Here is a 20,361-nt window from a genome sequence, read left to right as displayed (position 1 = left end):
ACCACTTCCTCCTTCAAAGTTTCCTCAGCACTTGAGACAGACTCCCATCACATCACTTGCTTCGCTCTGTCTTGTTACCATGACTTTATGTCTTTATTTCCCCATTAGAACCTGGAAGCAGCACTTGTCTCAAGCATGAGTGCACTTCCCAAAGCAGAAGGCCCCAAATACACAGCAATGCTTCTCTAGCATTTGCTAACCAATGCTGGGTACAACTGGTCCATAAAACTGCAGGCATGATGGAATCGGGTTAGTGAAGTAATACCACAATCATAACAAGAGCAGCAGCCGCCACAGATGAAAACCTCATCTTGCCAAGTACTGCCATAGGGACTGTTGTATGCATTTTCTCATTTTCTCCTTACAATCATCCCAGGTTGAAGATGGAGGAACCATATTTCTGGCTGTTGCAACCAAAGTTTTAAGAACCTTCAGTAACTCGCTTAGTGAATATGGGGTAGGGTTGAGATTCATCAAAAGAGCCATAACAATAGCATTACACTTTGACCCAATCATTTCACTCCTAAGAACTATAGCTATCCTTCAACAGAAGGAGAAAAAGATACATGCATGAAGATGCTCTTTGGAGCCAGAGGTAGCTATCAGGGTAGAAAACGTTAATCAACTCAATGGAATGAGTTGTGGTACATGATCAAACAAGTCCAAGTGGAAAAATGCAGCATATCAGTATATAAAATTCACTATAACAATAACAATATAAAATCTATATTCATATGGTTGAAAGCATTAAGGCTACATATATTTTTTTTCAAATCTTCATATGTTACATAGTTTTTAATCCAAAAGTTTATCTGATGTTGTGTTAAGATGTCTTTGACAAAAAAGAAAAAAATTAAAGTTTTTAAATTTTTGTTCCTTAAAAATATTCTTTTGTGGGATATAAAAAAGCATTTCTTTTATTTTAGATGCTTCTCCTTAAAAGATCATATAAACACTAAGTTTCTTCATAAAATATAAATATAGCTCTAGATTATCTGGATTATCTAGAAATTCAAAAAGTATAATAGAAGACTGTGTTGCATCCATACTATGGAATGATACTCAGCAACAAAAATGATTGAATTAGCCAGGTACAATGGTGTACACCTGTAATCCCAGGAACATGTGAGGATGAAACAGTAGGATCACAAATTTGAGGCCACCCTGGGCAACTCAAATTTGCCTGTCTCAAAATGAAAAAAAAAAAAGTGAAAAGGGCTGAGGATGTTGCTCCATGGCAAAGCAGCCCTGGGTTCAATCCCTGGTACTGGGAAAAAAAAAAAAAAAAGAAGCAGCAGCAGCGGCAGTAGTAGTAGAAGAAGAACCAAAGATATATGCTTCTTGGATGAACTTTGGGGGCATCATGCTGAGTTATTAAAGTCAACCTCAAAAGGTTACATACATAAAGTGAATACATAAAAAAATAGTAAAATTCAAGTATGGTCAGAGTCTAGTTAACTATATCATGACAAACAACTTCATGGTTTTGATAAAGCAATATAATTACTGGGGGAGCTGGGTAATAGGTACAGGTAATCTCTCTATACTCTTTTTGCAAGTTCTTGTGAGTTCATAATTATTTAAAAATAAAAAGTCAAAAGAAGTGTAAGTATAGTTATCATGTAGAGAAAAGAGCACAAGCTCTTAACATGGACAAAATTGGAGTTTTGACACTTATTAACTGCACAATTCTGGCAAATTACTACTATCTCTAGTCCACATTTACCTGTAAAGTAGGGATGATTAGAGATAATGGATTTAAAGTACCTGGCACAGTGCCTGTCAATGATAGCTAGAAAACCGTGGAAGTCATTATTATTATCATCATTATCAATGATGACAAAGAACATCTTAGTATTTGGAAAATGTAACTGTGCTCTGCAAATATAGCAGATTGGTATGCTCTAGCAAGCAACTGATAGATCTCTCTGTAGTTATAAGGAGGCATTTTAGCTATTGTCATGGGGCCAGACACTTCACCACATATCTTAAATCGAAATGCTCAAAAGGAAAAACACTACTTATTAACAGCGTGCATACACAGCTGCATATGATGCTGTATTTACTTCTCACTACAGTCTAGTTAATAAAAACATTTTGTTATGCTTAGATTATATTAAGATTTATGAGTGTGAACTGTATCTAAATGTCAAATTTACACACTAAATATATAGACTAGTTGCTAAATAAAAGTTTGATACTTTAATATCAACATGGAAACAAGAATGTTTAAAAGTGAAAGGAAACCTTGCTCTTCTCTGTCCTTTCCTAGAGAAAGTTATATAGCTCAGACTGCTCTGGCCCTACACAAAAGGAGAAAACAAGATCATGAGGAGAACCAGCCAGGTCCTAACCAAAGGCACCTACAGTCTAATAAGACTACTTGCCACATTTTCCCTGAATGACACATTCAAGATCTGATAACTCAGCAGGCCAAACAGGAAAGTCCAGGAATAGGAAAATTAGCCTGTCTGGAAACCTGAGTCATCACTATCTAAATATCATTCAATATTAAAGAAGACTCAAAGGTCTGCTCTAACTTAAAATTCTGTGCCTCTATACTTCTATCTAAAATAGTTTAGAAACAAGTATAATAAACAAGCTAAAACAGTACATTAGTTTCCTCCCTCCCTTTCTCATGTACAGTAAGTAACAGGAATTGGGTAATGCGGTTCATGAGGATAAGCTGCACAATGTTATGGTTTGGAAATGTATTGTTCACCAAAAGCTCATTTATGAGACAATATAAGAATGTTCAGAGGTGACACGATTAAGTTATGAAAGGTATAAACTAATGAGCGGATTAATCCATTGATATGGATTAACTGGGTGGTTAACTATAAACAGTCAGGGTGTGGCTAGAGGAAGTAGGTCACTGGGAACAAGTCTCTAGGGTTTATATTTTGTCCCTAGTAAGCAGAGCTCTCTGCTTCTTGGTTACCATGTCCTGAGCCACATCCTTCCATCATGATGTTCTGCCTTACTTTGGGCACCAAGCCATGGAGTGTGTCGACCAGGGAACCTCTAAAACTGTGAGCCAAAATAAACTTTTCCTCGTCTACATTGTTCTGGTCAGGTCTTTTGGTCACAGAGATGGAAAGGTAACTAAAACACAGAATTGATTTCAAGGAACTCAGGCCCTACCTCTACTTGTTATTTCAACAATGTTACATAAATGGAATCAAACAGCTTGTGACCTTTTGAGATTGGCTGAGCATGATGCCCCTAAAGTTCTATCAGGGAGAGAAGACATGTGTATCCAAATACACGTGATACAGTTTGTATCCACACAAATTCCCTGGGGAGTATGGCAGGGTTAGGCTCACAGTGAGAACCACGGAATGCTTTTTACACCTTTTTTTCCTGGTAGTGTGGATGAACTCAGAGCCTCACATATTGAAAGCATATGTTCTTGCACCAAGCTGTATCCCAGCCCTTACAGAAAGCTTTTTGAAAAGAGGAATGCCAAGATCAAATGGTGTATTATGAAGATAAGATTTATCTAGCAGCACCAAGCATTCTGGACTAGTAGAGAGAAGATGATGCCCACTCCTTGATATCATAGAGGCTCATGCTTTAGTACAAGTGAGATACTGAGGATCTAAGAGTGGAGGGCAACTGAGGTACAAAGCAGAGAAGGAGATATTAGCCTGGGAAAGAATCAAAATGACCAGAATTAGGCCCAGATCTCTGGGATGGATGGAGGTGGTTCCACAAAAGATGTGAAGAACATAGGAGAGGGTTTGGCAGAAAGATTGAGATGATCAGATGTAGACACAGAGTTTGAGATTGTGATGAATTAACCAAATACAGATGATTAGGAGGTAGCTGAAACTATAGAACTGAAAGAGATCCCACAGACACCTCACACTCAAAATGTCCAAAACCAAACATACGATTTTCCTTTTTTCAAACAAGGTTTGGAGAAATCTTCTCCAAGGTATTCTGTCTCGGTAGCTGGTACTACATCCCTTAACCCCACAACCACTGTTTCAAAAGCTACAAACCAGGGAGTCATCCTTGACATTCCTTTCTCCACTAGCCTTGACCTAATCACCATGTTTACCTTGAATCAATCTCCATTCTGTCAAACTCTCTCCAACTCTGCAAGCAACTTCTCTGGACCACTGCAATAACCACAATCATTCCTGAATCCACCATGGTTCCTATTATTATCTGCCCTGACATAGCAGCCAGGGTGATCTTATGGAGAAGCACATCTGATGCTATCATTACTCTGCTCATCCCCTTTAAAGCTTCTCATTGCTGAATTCTAAAAGCCTAAACCCCAGGATTGGGGGGGGCTCTTGGTCCAAGGACTCAAAAATTCAATTAGGTAGGAGGAATCAGTTCAAGAAATCTAATGTACAACATAGTGACAACAGTTAATAACATATTGAATTCCTAAAAAAATCACTGAGAGAATAGATTTTATGTGTTTCCACCACACAAAAAAATAAGTGTATGAGGTAATGTATATGTTAATTAGGTTGATTCAGCTGTTTCACAATATATGTTCCAAAACCTGTTGTCCATGATAAAGGCAATTTTATCAATTTAAAAAGTAATTAAAATAAAAATAAATAAAAACTAAAACAGAAATCCTTAAGATGCTTGGTAAGACCTAGGTCATCTGGCCACCATCTACCTCTCCCATCTCATGCCTCTTGATTCTCCTTCCAGTGCAGCTACAATGTCATATTTCCATTCTTCCTTTGGTCTTGGGTCCTCCCACATGCTGCTCTCTCAGCTTCTTTTCACCTTCCCAGACCCTGCCTTGAATCTAGGTAACTCGCATTCAGTCTTCAGACCATAAGTACAGTACTATTTTCTCTAGAAAATTTCCCAGGCTCCTCAAACTCATGTGTTCCTATATTACTTTCACATGACATGTTCACAGCTAGTTATTAGGCATTGCTGTGATTACATAACACCTATCAATCCCATTGGGACCATAAGCTCTGTGAGGGAGAAGCCACATCTGCTATGCTCCCCACTAGATCCTAGTGCCTGGCATAGTGCTCAACATGCAGCAGGCTCTCAAACTTTCCATGAATAAAAAATAAAAGATTAGGACTGGAGCTACAGGATAGGAAAGCAACTGACAATTGAGAAAAAAGAGGAAAAGGACAGAACTTGGGGGAACCTATAAGTTTAGGAGGTCAGAAGGAAAAAAAAGAAGCTGTATAGAAGGCAGAAGTGGGAGAAGAACCAAGAATGCAAGGAACCAAGAATGCTTGGAAAAAAGAACAAGAAAAGAGAAGTGAACCTTAAGGATCACTGCAGAGAAGTTAAAAAGTCAAGTACTAAACCAAGGCCTTTGGAGCTGAACAGTGAACAAGTAGTTTCAATAGGGAACAGAGAAGCCAGATCACAAGAAATTCAGGAGTCAATAGTCCCGAAGTGGAAGTGGCATGTGAGGATTATTTTTTTAAGTTTGGCAAAGAAATGGAAGAAAGAGGATGATCATATCAGGAGTCCATGGATATAAGAAGTTGATATAAAAATAAAGACTTGAGTAGACCTGCAGAGTTGGAGGCAGATCAAAAATGATGAAAACCAAAAAATGTAAAACACAGAATAACCACTGGTTACTACAGCTCCAGAGGAGCTAAAAAGAGAAAGGTGGGCTGGAGATACAGCTAAGTAGAGACTTCTTGCCTAGCATGTACAAGGCTCTGGGTTCAATCTCTAGCACTGTGGGGGTTTTGGGGGGGCGATTCAAAGAAAGGGATTTGCTATGGAAAACAAGATATCTAGTTCATCCCTCTCAAATTGGAGGGAAGAAAATGTGGGTGCAAACAGACATCATAAGGTGGTGATGAAGGAATATATGGGAGCTCAGAGACTGATTTGTTCGGTAGTACAAAAGATGCGGTCAGCTACAGAGCAAGGAATATTTGTCACTGAAGTGATGCAGATGGTAGCCCATAAACTCTCCATTGAGCATAGGATAGGAACAAGGGCTAAAGGAATCCAGGGTATTGACAGGAAGTTTTTTAAAAACTTGTTTTAAAACATCATGACAGATTTCAAAGTATTTCAGATATTAGATTAGGAATGTTCAATCTGTAGCAAGGATCCTATTTTCTCAGAGAAGTGTCCATTTATGGACACATTAGGATGTCTTATTATTATAGTCTATCTAGCATTATTTTACTTCCTTTAAAATGAAAAGAGGTACCAAATCCACTAGACTGAAGAACCTAAAAAAAGAAAATTTTTAAAAAGTTTTCAATGTATTTTCTGAATGAAAATTACTACAGGAATCCTTTTAGCTTATGATGAATGGGCTGGCCTTCTTCTGAGAAAAAATGTAGGTCTGGCTTTTAAATTCCCACAATGGAAGGTAAACTTTGCCTCCCCTCTTGGTCTTGGTGGTACCCAAGGCTTACAGCTCCAATGGCAGCCACTGAGGGCTATAAAGGAAATGAAGCTCTGGTGTGCTTGTTTGATATTTTTAAGTAGCATGATACCCAGCACTTGTCTGAAGGCTATTTTGAAACCAGGTATTTTAAAGACAGAGTTTCACATATATACAAGCTGCCCATCTTGATCCTGTAAGTTCTGTCTCTACACTGAAACCCAACAGAAAAGCAAAATAGTATGCACTGGCCTAGTCCTTCACTGAAGCAACTATAACAAGTAAAAAAAATAATGTTGTAATCTCTGTTTTTATTGAGGGTGTTATTCACCTTTTCATCACCGTGACACAAATACCTGATGCAAACATCTTGGAGGAGGAAAGGTTTATGTGGGTTCACGGTTTTAGAGGTTTCAGTCCACAGTTGTCTGGCTTTATTGCTCTGGGCCAGATATGAGTTGGAACATCATGGGAGGACAGGGCAGAGTAAAGCTTCTGAGCTCATGACAGCTGGGAAACAGAGAGAGGGAGGGGAGAGGACCAGGGACAAGATGTAGTGCTCAATGGCATGCTCCCAGTGACATAGTTCCTCCAACCAGGCCCCACCTGCCCACAGTAGTCCATTTGAATTATTTATCCATCAAAAAGATGAATTCACTGATGAGGTTAGAGACATCATGATCTAGTAATTTCTCCAGTGAACACTGGTTGAAGACTTGTCCCCTAATGTGAAATGGGGACCAATAACACGAGTGTTTTGGTGACATTCCAGATTCAAACTGTAACATAAGGTTAACAAAAGAACCACATAATTAAACATGATTTGAAACTCTTTTGGTAATACTCTACCTAAAGAATTGACTCACTGTTATCATCCTTTAAAGAAAAGTTAAACAACAAATTTCTCCTTGAATTTAGTCCAGGAAGAAAATGCTGTTTCTGACATTGTCAGAAAATGAAAGCTGTCTACCAAACATGGTTCTTATCTTGCCAGCAATCTTAAACCTAAAGCCAAATTCTAGTGCCCAAGAGTAATAATCTGCTAATCTGGAAGGCCCCCAGTCCTTTCATTTCCTACACATCTCCTATATTCCATTCGAGCTTCAAGAGATATGCGAAATAAATCTAGAGTGAGAAACATCAACTTTAGGAAGGTGATTACTTCAGGAATAAAGGGGAAGAAGAGGATGGCAGTTCTTCAGCTGCATACTGGATCTTTATAAGGAATGCCATGTAGGTGGGGCAACAGCACCAGAAAGGATGGAGCAAATACAAAGAAGACTGCAAAGAAATGAGGACTAGGAGACAGATTTAACTCCAGGGTAACAGGATAAAAAGTAACACCATTAAGACAAATAAGAACACCTACGGAAGGAACTAGGGGAGGGAGAAAGAGTTGAATAGTTTCCACTTGACCCTGAGTGTGAGATGCCAGGAAGAAAGTCAAGAGAACTCTAGCAGGTGGTAAAAAGTGAGAAATTTGGGTAAAAAGGTTAGCACCAGGAGAAAATGGAAGCCACAGGAATGAGCCCAGGTAGCATCTGTTTTGCCTGCCAGTTGTCAGGCTCAAATGAAAAAGTGCACAGAAAAGGGCTTGGTAAACACAATTTTATATTCAGAGAAGTGACTGAAGCCAAGGGGAGAGATGAAGTCATAGGGACAAGAATCAATGAAGAGGAGCTTGTTGAGGCCTGGAAGCTGCACAAGCTTTACAGCAAGGACAAGGAGGAAAGGAGATCAAGAGAAACCAATTGGACTCCCCTCTGCAGGATCTTTTCCCAATGGGGCTCCTCGGGGACACCCTCCCTGACCTATTCTCATTCTTTACCTTTCTGACCCCTGCTCCATTTCTGCTCCCTTCCTTCCTGAGATGCTAATCTCCTCCTGATTTCTACCACAGCCTGTTCTTGGGAGCTTGTCTGTGGCTGTCATGGGTCCTGCTTTGTTTTCTCCATGTGCTCTTCTTTCTTTCCTCACCATGGAAAAAAGGTTTATTTAGGCCAGGGTTTTCAGCTCACCCACATCCCTTTTCATGCTACATACTCTTACAAAGTGATCTCACAGACTTTGGTCATTTTCTTCATTCCCAATATACTATTAACTTCTGAAGCTTCAGAGTCAAGTTTCCAACTGTGACTGAGACATATTCACCTATAGCTATATAGCTGTAAGCCCACATCTTCACAACTATTTCACCACTGGGCTAATATACAACATACTCCTTTCTGCTGTAATGTCTTTTTTGATAAATGATAGCATGTCCAATCATTCAAGTGAAAAACCAAGGGAGTCATTCTTGATTGGACTCTTTCCTTCAACTTCTACCTTCAAATGGTCACCCACGTTTCCCATGGCTATTTCCTCCTTTATATCTGTACTACAACTGCATCAGGCCCTTCTCACTTACTTGGAAAACCAAAACAAATTCCTAGTGGGTCTTCCTGCTTTCAGTCATCCCTGCCACTATTCCATTATCTATGCTTCAACCAGAATTCTCCTTCTGAAATGTGTATCTGGTATATCATTCTCCATACAAGATATATACTGCTTAACTATGACTTATGCCAGGCATGGTGGTGCACACCTATAATCCCAACAACTTGGGAGGCTGAGACAGGAGGCTTGCAAGTTCAAGGCCAGCTTCTGCAACTTAGCAAGACCCTTAGTAACTTAGTGAGACCCTGTCTCAAATTTTTTAAAAAATGGACTGGAGATGTAGCTCAGTGGCAGAGTGCCCATGAGTATAATCCCCAGTCCCAATGAAAAAAATTGTGACTTATGAGACTCCTGAGGTTGCCTCTTCTTCTAGCCTCATCTCCTGTTCTCCCCCACTACTCTCTCCTGAGTTTTCAGCTCCCACAGAGCACTCAACCATCCCCATAGTATAGATATCTGTATATCAACATGGAAAAAGCACAACATGGATACGGAAACCCTCTACCTGCTATGTTCATCCTGTTCAGTTGTTACCATTTTTCCACATCTCAGTTCAAATTTCACCCCCTCTAAAAACATTCCATGACTCATCACACTGGAGTGACCATCCTCTTCCTTGTTTCCTCACAGCATTATGTGTACCACTGTGGGTGGGCTGTGTTGTATTTCATGTGTCATCTCTATGTCCCATAAAGCTGTGTGGGCCTGAAGGCATAGCATTATTCACCCGGCACAGTATATGATTCATCATGGTGCTCAGTGAATGCTACTGGCTGAACACATGAATATGTGAATGAGTACAGGGTTTTCTTTCTCATCCACTGCAGGACCTAAATCCAGTGTGTTCCTGTGTAGGAAATCTAGAAGCAATTTTTTTCATGCCAGTCTTCCAGATGGGTATTGTGTCCATAGTAGTCCCTTTTAGGGTCACAATATTAACCCAAAATCAAGTTCCTTGGCACCTTCAAGGTCAAAAAATAGCTATGGGATTTCTGAACTCCAGAGGCAATGCCACAATTTGGTAGGGTCCACACTGTGGTCAACCCAGTGACTAGTCCTTCACAAATGTCTGAGGAACACCAACAACTAGAGCCTGTTCCCTTATGGGTTCACTTGAATATACATTTATTAAGCACCTGCTGTTTACTGAATGCTACACTAGCTAGGCCTGGAGGACCAAAAGGACTAAGCATTTGGTAAGGCCACAGACAGATCAGCAAGCAAATAGAATTCATTTGTTCAACACATTCTGACTGAGCACATATGCCAGGCTCTATCCTGAGAGCAGAGAGAACACAGTGAACAAACAGATAAGCATCTCTGTCCTCAGACAGACAAACAATAAACAGGAGGAACCAGAGATATAAAATAGGAGGAAGTAACAAGTGCTCAGGAGAAAAAAAAAACAAAGATGAAAGAGGGTATTAAAAATGTAGCTAAGGTGGCCAGGGAAGGTTTTATAGCAATAAGTATTAACAGAGGCTGCAGGGTTGTAAAAAGGAAGTGAGTCCTTCAAGGAAAGCTGGAGAAGGCTCTAGAGAAGACAGGACTTTTGAGGTGGGTTCTCAAGGACAAATAACAGCTTTTGAAAGGGACAGAGAAAGGGACATCTGGGTTTGGTTAGAACAACACATGCATGATGGGGAAAACGAAGGGGCTTTGTAGGGTGGGAGAATAGTGTGTTTGGGGAGGAGGGACGTGAGTCAGAGCTACAGAAATGAGGATTTTATACCATATCAAGAGAAGTGATTTTATTCTATAGACAACAGGAAGCCAATGAAAGTTTCAGAACTAAGAAACCAGTTGGTTAGCCTGACATAAAGGAGGATCACTGTGGAGGTAGTGTTCAGGGCAGACTATACAAGGAGAGCCAGGTAGAAAGCAGCCACTGTGGCAATAAAGCATGTACCACCATTCCTTGACTTCCCAGGGAAAAGGGAGGCAGGGAATCTGTCCGTTACACCTTACAAAATAGGAAAGCTGACATTGAAATCAGACTGCACACATCTGCACTCATCTCTCCCACTACGGTGTTTACATACCTGCAACAAACAGGTGTCCACTTCAAAATGCCAGTGAGATGACAGCTTTTTGTCAAACACACACAAAAAAAATTTTCACGTTTTACAGCAGAATCCACAATTAACGTTCTTGTTTAGGACTTTAAATGAAGAAACACTATATGTTGACTCTTTTTAGGCATCGAAATAGCATTCATTATATGATGATTTTCTGCTATTAGCTGTTTTCTTTTGTACTTGCATTAAATGTTACGGCCAATTGCTTACAATGCTCATGTCAAACTTAGTGGAAGAAGAAATATGTTAGCAATCACTGTCACACAGGCATTTGATTTACCCACTAAATGCTAATCCTTATCCTGAAGTGTGCCATATGAAAACAAAATAAACAAAATTTGTTAAGTGATTTCCCAGCTAAAAAAGTGATACATACTCATTCTAGGTATTTTGAAAAATATTGACAAGTAAAAGGAAGAAAACAAATCATGTGCAATTCTACTCTGGATATCCCAAGTGCAGAAACTTTTGGTTTATTTCCTTTTAGATTCTTCTAGACATTACTTTATTTGTTTTATGTAGTTGAGATCACACTATAGTTACAATCCTCTCATAGCTCCACAGTTTAAATTAATTTTCTCAGTTTGTCACCAGTGGCAATATAAAATGGAACTAGGTACTGCTCATTTCTCTGTCCCTTCGTTAACCTGGTTCTATTTGTCTGAACTCTATCTAGAAAAGCAATGTCCCTCCTAAAATGTGCCACCTGGACTTGAACCCATCACTTCAGATGGGGTTACCATCTCATTTTGTGCAGGCATTATAGTATACTTCTGTTAATTCACCCTCCAGATATATTAATTTTTAATCATTCATATCCCATAACTATTTCAAAATCACTTAGACCCATGTCAGGAAAGAACTTCTTCATCCTTTAATGACACAAATGATTTTTACTAAGTAAATGTTATCTATGCTGATTTTATATTATTAATTTTATATAGTTTTGCTCTAATATGCCAGCTGATTAAGATCAATTCAAATCCCAACTCTGTCATCTACCACCTTGACTAATTTGCTGCTTCTGACATGTTGGCCATGCATTGCATTAGGGGCACTGCAGAGGAAAGGCCTTGCACAGCAAGATGTTAGTGACCATCCTTCTTGGCTGGCATTAAGCCTTTAATACACAGTCTATAACCCCATGTAAAATGCACTGCCACCACTTGGCCCAGGTCTAATAGGGGTTGTTGTATGCCTTGATAATATGTTCATACCACTCCCATTGGTTTCTTTTTCTTCTAGGTACTTAAGTCATCTATTTAAAATGATGAACTGTAGAATTTTTACCAGTTGTTGGCAAAGGTTCACATCCATCTCATTGCTGTGAATTTCCAGAATCTTCTTTCCCATTCTGGAAAACTAAAATATTCACTTATCTCTGGAGTCTTACCTAGAAGTCTGACCCAATTCACAGAAATAAAATGCTCAGTCCCAGGACCCTGTGGCTTGCTCCATGTACCTATCCCTATGACTACCTTGCTCATAGGAGATACAAGACTTTACAAGTAGACTCCCATAGCTAAGGTAATATGGGTAAGAAATAGCACTTTTCAGAATAGAGACATAATAATGAGCATAATAAAAGAATTAAAAGTTACAAACTAATCTAGATATGAATTATCTGAAAGAAAAAGTGGGCTAAGAATAATAAAACAAAAGCTAGATTTTTCTCCACTGATGGACTACTCTCTCAAGTATCCTGAACCTATGTGCCCTAAGTCCATCCCATGGAAGTGTACCTACCCCTTCAGGCTAACATGAGCAATGACAACCTGCCTCATCTGATACAAGTTCTGTGACAGCCACAACAGCTATTCATTATCTCTTCTCCTTCTAGGGCATCTCTGTTCCCCATCATTATTCCATCAGTGGAACATTCCTTGAAGTTTTGTGGCCAAAAATTGAAAAGGTGCCAATGGCAGTAAGCCATACCAAAATGACCCTAGTTCTACACTGCTGCCTAGTTGCTTTGTAACTCAACACTTGGAAATCTCCACAGTGGTGGGCCTTCACCAAGGATTCATATTCAGTATACTCCTCTGGGATGTTTTAGAAAATACTACTGTTCCTGGACCATAGGCCTCAATGTTCTGAGGCAGTAAATCTGGGGTATCTTTACTACTTGTAAGCTGCACAAGTGGTTCTCATCTATGCTCCTGGTAAAAACCACTGTTCTACACCAAACTAACTTCTCCAAACTACAAAAGGGTTATAGTTGCCAACCTCTCCCCATTACTATAAGGGAGAAAAAGTTAATTTTTTAGAGACAGAAAAAGTTTTGAACACGTAGTATGTGTTGGACATACGTTAAACATTTCTGCATAAATTTTCCTATTTAATCCTCACAGTTACTCAAGGAGGTAGGTACTATCTACATGTTAAAGAAGAGGGAATTGAGGCACAGAAATTAAAAACCTGCCCATAAAATGTATTTTTAATATTTATTCTATTCCCTACATAAAAAGATGTTAGTGTGAAATGAGTTTTGCATAAGCAAAAAATTAAGAGTTGAGAAGCAAATCTATCCCCCATGTTAATCTGATCCACAGTCAATCTTGCAAGGTAGAAGAAACACAGTTTAGTATTATCTTTAACAGTTAGGGTCATCTTTATGGTCTTATAGTCTACTTACCATTTCCAAACTTCTTAAATAAAGACGATAATTTGTGATGTAAACTCTTCCCTTAATGGGGCCATTGAAAGGACATATGTAAATAACTTCTTTGTCTAGTAAGATAAAAAAAGTACCCTAAAATAATGGAAATATATACCAAGATACACAATAAATGGTACTAATTTAATATAAACTATTTGGCTAAGAATAACTACAATAAAAATTACTGAAAAGACTGAAAGCAAGCACTGGCAATGTTTCCACATTACCATGCTAGGTTGTATCAGGGCAGTTGGGGAACTAGTGGGGCCACTTCATTTCCAGGCACTAGCAGTGCTTCCCTGAGTTTTCCCATAATGCTGTCACTATCTGGGGCAAGGGGACAACAGCTAGTGAAGCAGAAGTAAATAAGGGTATCACTGCTGCAACCCTCAGATGATTGTAAAATAATTATGCACACTACTTCAATCAGAGGATGGCAATTTATAGGATAATCTCATGGAACTACCTCTGACCACACAAATATCATGTTTTTAATAAATGAATGCTAATCATAGAAATCTATCTATAGTCTATTTTTATTTTTTAATAGTCCAGAGAAGAGCTTAGCTATATTCTTTTCAAACATCTAAGTCATATAAAACAGATGGACAAAGGAATAGCACATCTTCAGAAGAATCAAACAAGGACAAACTTAATCAAAAGAGTTAATTAATGATAAAGAAATATATCATTCTCTTATACTTCAAGGATGTCCTTGAATGTGTTAATGATCTTTAATTTTTTAATGAGTTTAAAATCCCTTTTCCCTCATGTGCTAAATGAACAATACCCAGTAAGGCTACTTCACACCAATTCAATTGATTACTACCTTGATTTAGGTTTGGGCACTGATATTTAGCACCAACACTTTATATGAAGACCACTGAAAATGAAAATATCTTCTTTTCTCTAATCCAAAAATTGAAATGGACACATCCTGTTGGTTTCTATTTCAAGACTAGAATTATATGTGCAACTCTGTAGACACAGAATAGTTTCTCATGGTGCATGGCTAATTCACAAAAGTATTTTTTTGTCTAGGATCTTCATCTAATTAGTGCCATATTTTAACAATTTAAATTAAAAACCTTGATCTTAATAAATTGAAATGTTCCTTGAAACAATGGTAACCTATGGGCTCTAAGTACACTGAAATGTGAGAGGTGGATATCAACCCTAACATACATTAGCACTTGGCTCAGAAGATGCGGATGCTTGTGCATTCTTATGTCAGAATGATCTGGCCCTTCCAAAGTAGATACCCTCCTCTTGATATAAATTTATCTTTAAAATACCCACATACATCAAAATGTTACCTCGATATTACTAACTTCTATTTTCTGACAAATTTAAATGTGAGTGTGTGTGTGTGTGTGTGTGTGTGTGTATTTTGTACCAGAGATTGAACCCAGAGGTGCTTAACCACTGAGATACATCACAACCTTTTTTTTTTTTTTTTTTTTTTGAGACAGGATCTTGCTAAGTTGCTGAGGCTGGCTTTGAACTTGCAATCCTCCTGCCTCTGTCTCCCAAGTCACTGGGATTACTGGCATGCACCCCCACATCCAGCTACAAATGAATATTTTTTTAAAATACTCTTTTTTACAAAATATTTTGATGGACCTTTATTTTATTCATTTATCTATATGTGATGCTGAGCATTGAACCCAGTGCGCCTTGCCCATGCTAGGCAAGCACTCTGCCACTGAGCCACAGCCCAGCCCCTACAGTTTAAAACAAAAAGATCTATTATCTCACAGAGGAGAATCCAAAAGCCTTTAAGTTCATCATTTTGAAGCATATTATCACAGACTATAAACCTTAATAGTATTTTGTTCTTATAAGTTTAAACCATGAGCATGTATAGCTCGGGTAAAAACATTCAAGAAATAATCCATGTTTTTTGTCCAAAATCATTCTCAGTCTTTGGTACAGACAGAAGAATATCACTATCTCTATGAGCACAAAACTTCTGAAAGAACTCTGTTCAAGAAAGGAATGTGGAGCATTCTCTGTGTTAAGGCTTTTAAACAAAGCTAGCCTATTTGTCTCTGATTTGTACAGAGTAAACGGGACTGAAGCCACCTGATCCTGCCACACTGCTCATCCAGTTATGTAACCCTAGCATCCGAGGGTTCTTACCAGTAATTAGCATTTCTCCTGGGAGTCTAGGAACAGTCTCACTGAGATCCCGATTCACTCCATCTTGAGATGCCTGGAAAGGAAGGAGAGGAATCAGAAATAATAACATGATGTGCACAGGATCTTAAAACAGCCAGGAATACAGTAACTAAAAATATACTTTTCAAAGAAAAAATTAAGAGATTTAGCATGTGAGAAAATTAGCAGAGAAAATTCAAACTGAAAATTCATACTACAGTCTTGGCTGGGGATATAGCTTATTGGTGGAACACTTACTGAGCAAGTATGAGGCCCTGGTTTCTATCCCCAGCACTGCCACCAAATAAAACCAATCTGGCATCAACATTTATTAGATGTGCTAACTCTCAGCATACATTTAAATACAGTTTACATGATTTTGAATGATACTAATTTTCAATTTTTAAAGTCAACATTTTTCAGGAAAATGATAAAATATAAATATGATGTATTAGTTATACATTGTAGACCACACCAGCTTTCTTTTTTCATATAAAATATTCAGTCATCTTGGTCATGGGCTTACTCAGTTGGTAGAGACTCATACAATCAGTCATCTTTTGTGAAGGGTAGGAATGAAAATTTTAATTCCAGGGACTTTAACTGAACCACAGGACAGTGATTGGCCAGCATCTTATTACAATGTCAGAAAATAAGTACAATGATCTTTTTGGTTTCTTGTTTTACTAAGACCCTTTCTCACTTTTACTTCCTCACCTTTATTAAAAGCCTTGTCCTAAACAAGAGGAAGAATGTTCTGTCAGAGGATTTTGTTTTTGTTTTTTTTATGTGGTGCTGGGATTGAACTCAGAGCCTTGTGTATGCAAGGCAAGCACTCTACCAACTGAGCTATATCCCCAGCCACAGAGAACTTTTGAGCTGATAAGGGCCTTAAGAACCACTGTAATTCTCCAGTGACTTTCCTATTCCTCTAGGCCTCCCATTTTCGAGGTATTCCCTTCCAGGCATGGCCTCATCCACTTCGGAAGCTCTGCCAAGCAGGGAAAGTATTAACCACTAAAATTCACAGGCAACTTCTAGGAGTCTAGTTACCAAAGATATCCACTGTGACCTGCTTGCCCAGTAAAGGCACCTTTCAAGGTATTCATGCCATCTAGTATAATGATCCATTATAATGTGGCGTGCATTAGTTTTATGATGTATGAGGCACATTGATAACATCTGTTTGGGCAAAAGGCTTTTTCACTACTATTTTTAATTCATTTTTTTTCTAGTTGTTCTCCAAAACCAAATGACATTTCATGGATAAAGTTAGCTGTGCTGCCCTCAGAGGTGTTTTTTGTTTGTTTGTTTTTGGCAAATATTAACTGAAACAAAACACAGTAGTGCACCTTTATGAACTATTAGGGGCTATGCAAATGGAAAGATTTATTATGAAATAGGAGAAATGTGCATTGTATATTTAGGTATAAGCTGTGAAAGTGAGGCATTTGCTGGATTTTTAATGGTTCTATCTTTTCTATTCAGACATAAAATTAAAATTGCTAGCCATTTCTAAACATTTTTACTACTTGTAAGTGTCTTAATTGGAGGGGGGCAGGATAAATTGTTCCCAGCCAGGAATTCCTTCAATGAGAAACAAAACTACACACCTTACATAAACGAGAAAACTGGAAAGAAATTATTATCCTTTAAGACTGCTTCTAACTAAAAACAAATTCAAGGGGAAATGTTCTATTCAGTATGCTTTTTAAATACTACAGTTCAGGATCAATAGGAGAAAGCATAATCCAAGCCCAAAATGAGAAAGTGAATGTTTGATTAACACAGAATAACATGGGATTAATACTTTATATCAGAGCAGTATTACCTAAGGACTTATAATTATATTCTTGAAGGTAGTCTTATATTTAGAACTGATTCTTGTATCAAATACCAAAATAAAATATGATAAAAATCTATAATAATCTGGGAGATGAAGAATGTCCTTATAGATAACAAAATAAAAAAGATAAAGATTGACAGATGTGATTACATAAAACTTTGAACCCCTATATTTCAAAATCAAAACAAAATACCATAAATTAAAAGGCTAACAATAAATCAGAAAATACGTGCATATTATAAAGAGAGAACTATCATAATATAAATAACACTTAATCAATAAAAAAAATCCTCTCAAAACACCCCAAAGCAAACAGGCAAAAGACACAGTCATGTCACAAAAGAAATGGATGATAAACACAGTTTTCACCCAAAAGATCCATATTGTTAGTAATGAAGGAATACAAATTACAAGACAGCCTTTGACTCCCTCTGATTGCTTGAGCAGCCTTATACACTGATGGATGGGAGTAGAAATTAACCTTTCTGGTGGATAATCTTAAAGGCTGACAGGGCCATGAATAAGGATGACTTTAAATTCACTCCCTTCTTTTCAATATATGTTCCCAAATCTCCCACTAATTGTACAATTTTCCCCTGGCTATTCTGAACCATTTTTCTGTTAAAGTTGTATTTGTTTTGATTATGCAACTCTTTCTTCATCATAATTAGAAAATAATGCCAATATTTAGGAAGGCTAGGTAGCCTGCTCAGTCGGCCTTGGCCTTCCATTACCTGCTTCAGAAAGCTTTCTGGGACAGAGGATTGTCTGGTACCTGAAATGTAATGTCTGACAGAAATTCATGAAACACAGGTTCCCAAAATAAAGGTACAACTTATGAACTTAAAAACGTAAAAATCACTTAACATATAGAAGGTGTTCTATCTAAAATCTGTCCTTAAGTGAGGTGGGACAATAAATAAGACCATATTTACACTATGTGAATGAAGAATGAAATTCATAATTCAATAAACCCCAAATGATTACCTAATATCATGCAGAGAGAGAAAGATACAGATAAATCTGGAAACTCAACTTACCCTCTTAATGGATTCATTCTCCAAGGAGTGTGAATTATACTTAGAAGTTGATGCAGAGGCCATAATGGAAACTCTACCAAGAAAGACAATGTTCTATATTAATTGAATTTGTATTATAATTTCAAACACAAGTGACATTAAAGATTTAAATATTTCAACTAAGACCAGTACTACTTTACAGGCTCTATTTCCTTACTAGGCCCCAGCAGAACTAACCAAAGCACAGGTAGTATGGGAAAGAGCTCTAATGAGGTTTCAGGAAACTTAGAAGAACAAGAAAAGTGGAACTAAATACAAAAGGGTAAATTCTATGGAAGACATCACACATACTCCAGGAATTTTTGTTCACAGTGTTCAAGTAGTTACAAAAAAAATGATTTTTGGTTTCTTAGTACTAGACGTTGAACCTAGGGTCTTGCACATGCTATGCCAGCACTCTACCACTGAGCCACAACCCCAGCCTGATCTGATGTTTATCAATGGACAACAGGCCTTAGGTTTCCATACTTCTTAATTTTGAAAGATAATCTAGAGTCAGCCAAACAGAATGATAAAATGGTGGGCAATTTAACTCATACTATTTTCCCCTTCAAGAATTCTATCTCCCCAAATTAAAGCAATTTAATGTGGCATGGACTTGATCAAAACCAAATTTACAAGATTTGATTTAATCAGCATTTTCTAGGGAAAGTACATACTTCATTTAAATAATGAATATTTATAACAATTCAGACATAAATGAAAGCATCAAATTCAGAACATACACAAAAGCATTTTAACACAAGTATTTAATTTAGACTTGACAACAGGAAACTAAATAATATTTTGGTTATTTATCAAAAAAAGGTTTGTTTGGGCTGGGATTGTAGCTCAGTGGTAGAGCACTTGCCTCATATGTATGAGGCACTGGATTCAATTCTCAGCACCACATATAAATAAGTATAAAATAAAGTTCCATCAACAACTAAAAAAATATTTTTTAAAAAGGTTTGTTTGTTTTTTGGTACCGGGGGCTGAACTGAGGGGCACCCTACCACTAAGCTACACTCTCAGTTCTTTATATTATTTTGAGACAGGCTCTTACTAAGTTGCTGAGCCTGACCTTGAACTTGAGATCCTCCTGTCTCAGCCTCTGGGATGACAGGCCTGTGCTATCACATTTGCTTTATTTATCAAAATTAGTGGCACATAGATATGAAATGACTGGGAGGTAATCCATATCCAATTCAAAAAGGTAATTGTGAATATCCTAGGGCTAACTGCATTAAAATAACATCACTCCATAAAAAAATAAGTATGGAAAATATCAAAACATTTTGGCACAAATCCTAGTAATTTGATAGTTTTACAGTCCTCAACACTGTCCTTAAGAATGGCCTGCAACAAGAGTTAATAACAAGAATCAACAAATGGGACTTAATTAAACTTAAAAGTTTTTTCTCAGCAAGAGAAACAATAAGAGAGGTAAATAGGGAGCCTACATCCTGGGAACAAATTTTTACTCCTCACACTTCAGATAGAGCCCTAATATCCAGAGTATACAAAGAACTCAAAAAATTAGACAATAAGATAACAAATAACCCAATCAACAAATGGGCCAAGGACCTAAACAGACACTTCTCAGAGGAGGACATACAATCAATCAACAAGTACATGAAAAAATGCCCACCATCTCTAGCAGTCAGAGAAATGCAAATCAAAACCACCCTAAGATACCATCTCACTCCAGTAAGATTGGCAGCCACTATGAAGTCAAACAACAACAAGTGCTGGCGAGG

General features: G+C 37.8%; 1 protein-coding gene across 5 annotated transcripts in view; it reads right to left on the bottom strand.

Moving 5' to 3' along the window:
- Window positions 1-20,361, bottom strand: part of MTM1 (myotubularin 1) — a 114,764-nt gene that overhangs the window by 72,986 nt on the left and 21,417 nt on the right. For 3 of the 5 annotated variants that reach the window (XM_081277607.1, XM_081277609.1, XM_081277608.1), the window contains 4 exons: window positions 18,584-18,656; window positions 15,680-15,752; window positions 13,514-13,608; window positions 10,843-10,887 (listed from right to left, as the gene is read on the bottom strand). In XM_081277607.1, the coding sequence (XP_081133733.1) occupies window positions 10,843-10,887; window positions 13,514-13,608; window positions 15,680-15,752; window positions 18,584-18,646 (276 nt within the window). In that variant the 5' untranslated portion in view covers window positions 18,647-18,656. The remainder of the gene's footprint in view (window positions 1-10,842; window positions 10,888-13,513; window positions 13,609-15,679; window positions 15,753-18,583; window positions 18,657-20,361) is intronic. The other 2 variants (XM_081277610.1, XM_081277611.1) reach the window with 1 other exon arrangement.

This window comes from Spermophilus citellus (genome assembly GCF_964194105.1).
Source record: "Spermophilus citellus genome assembly, chromosome: X".
Lineage (NCBI taxonomy): Eukaryota > Metazoa > Chordata > Mammalia > Rodentia > Sciuridae > Spermophilus > Spermophilus citellus.
This window is presented reverse-complemented; position numbering and strand designations above follow the sequence as displayed.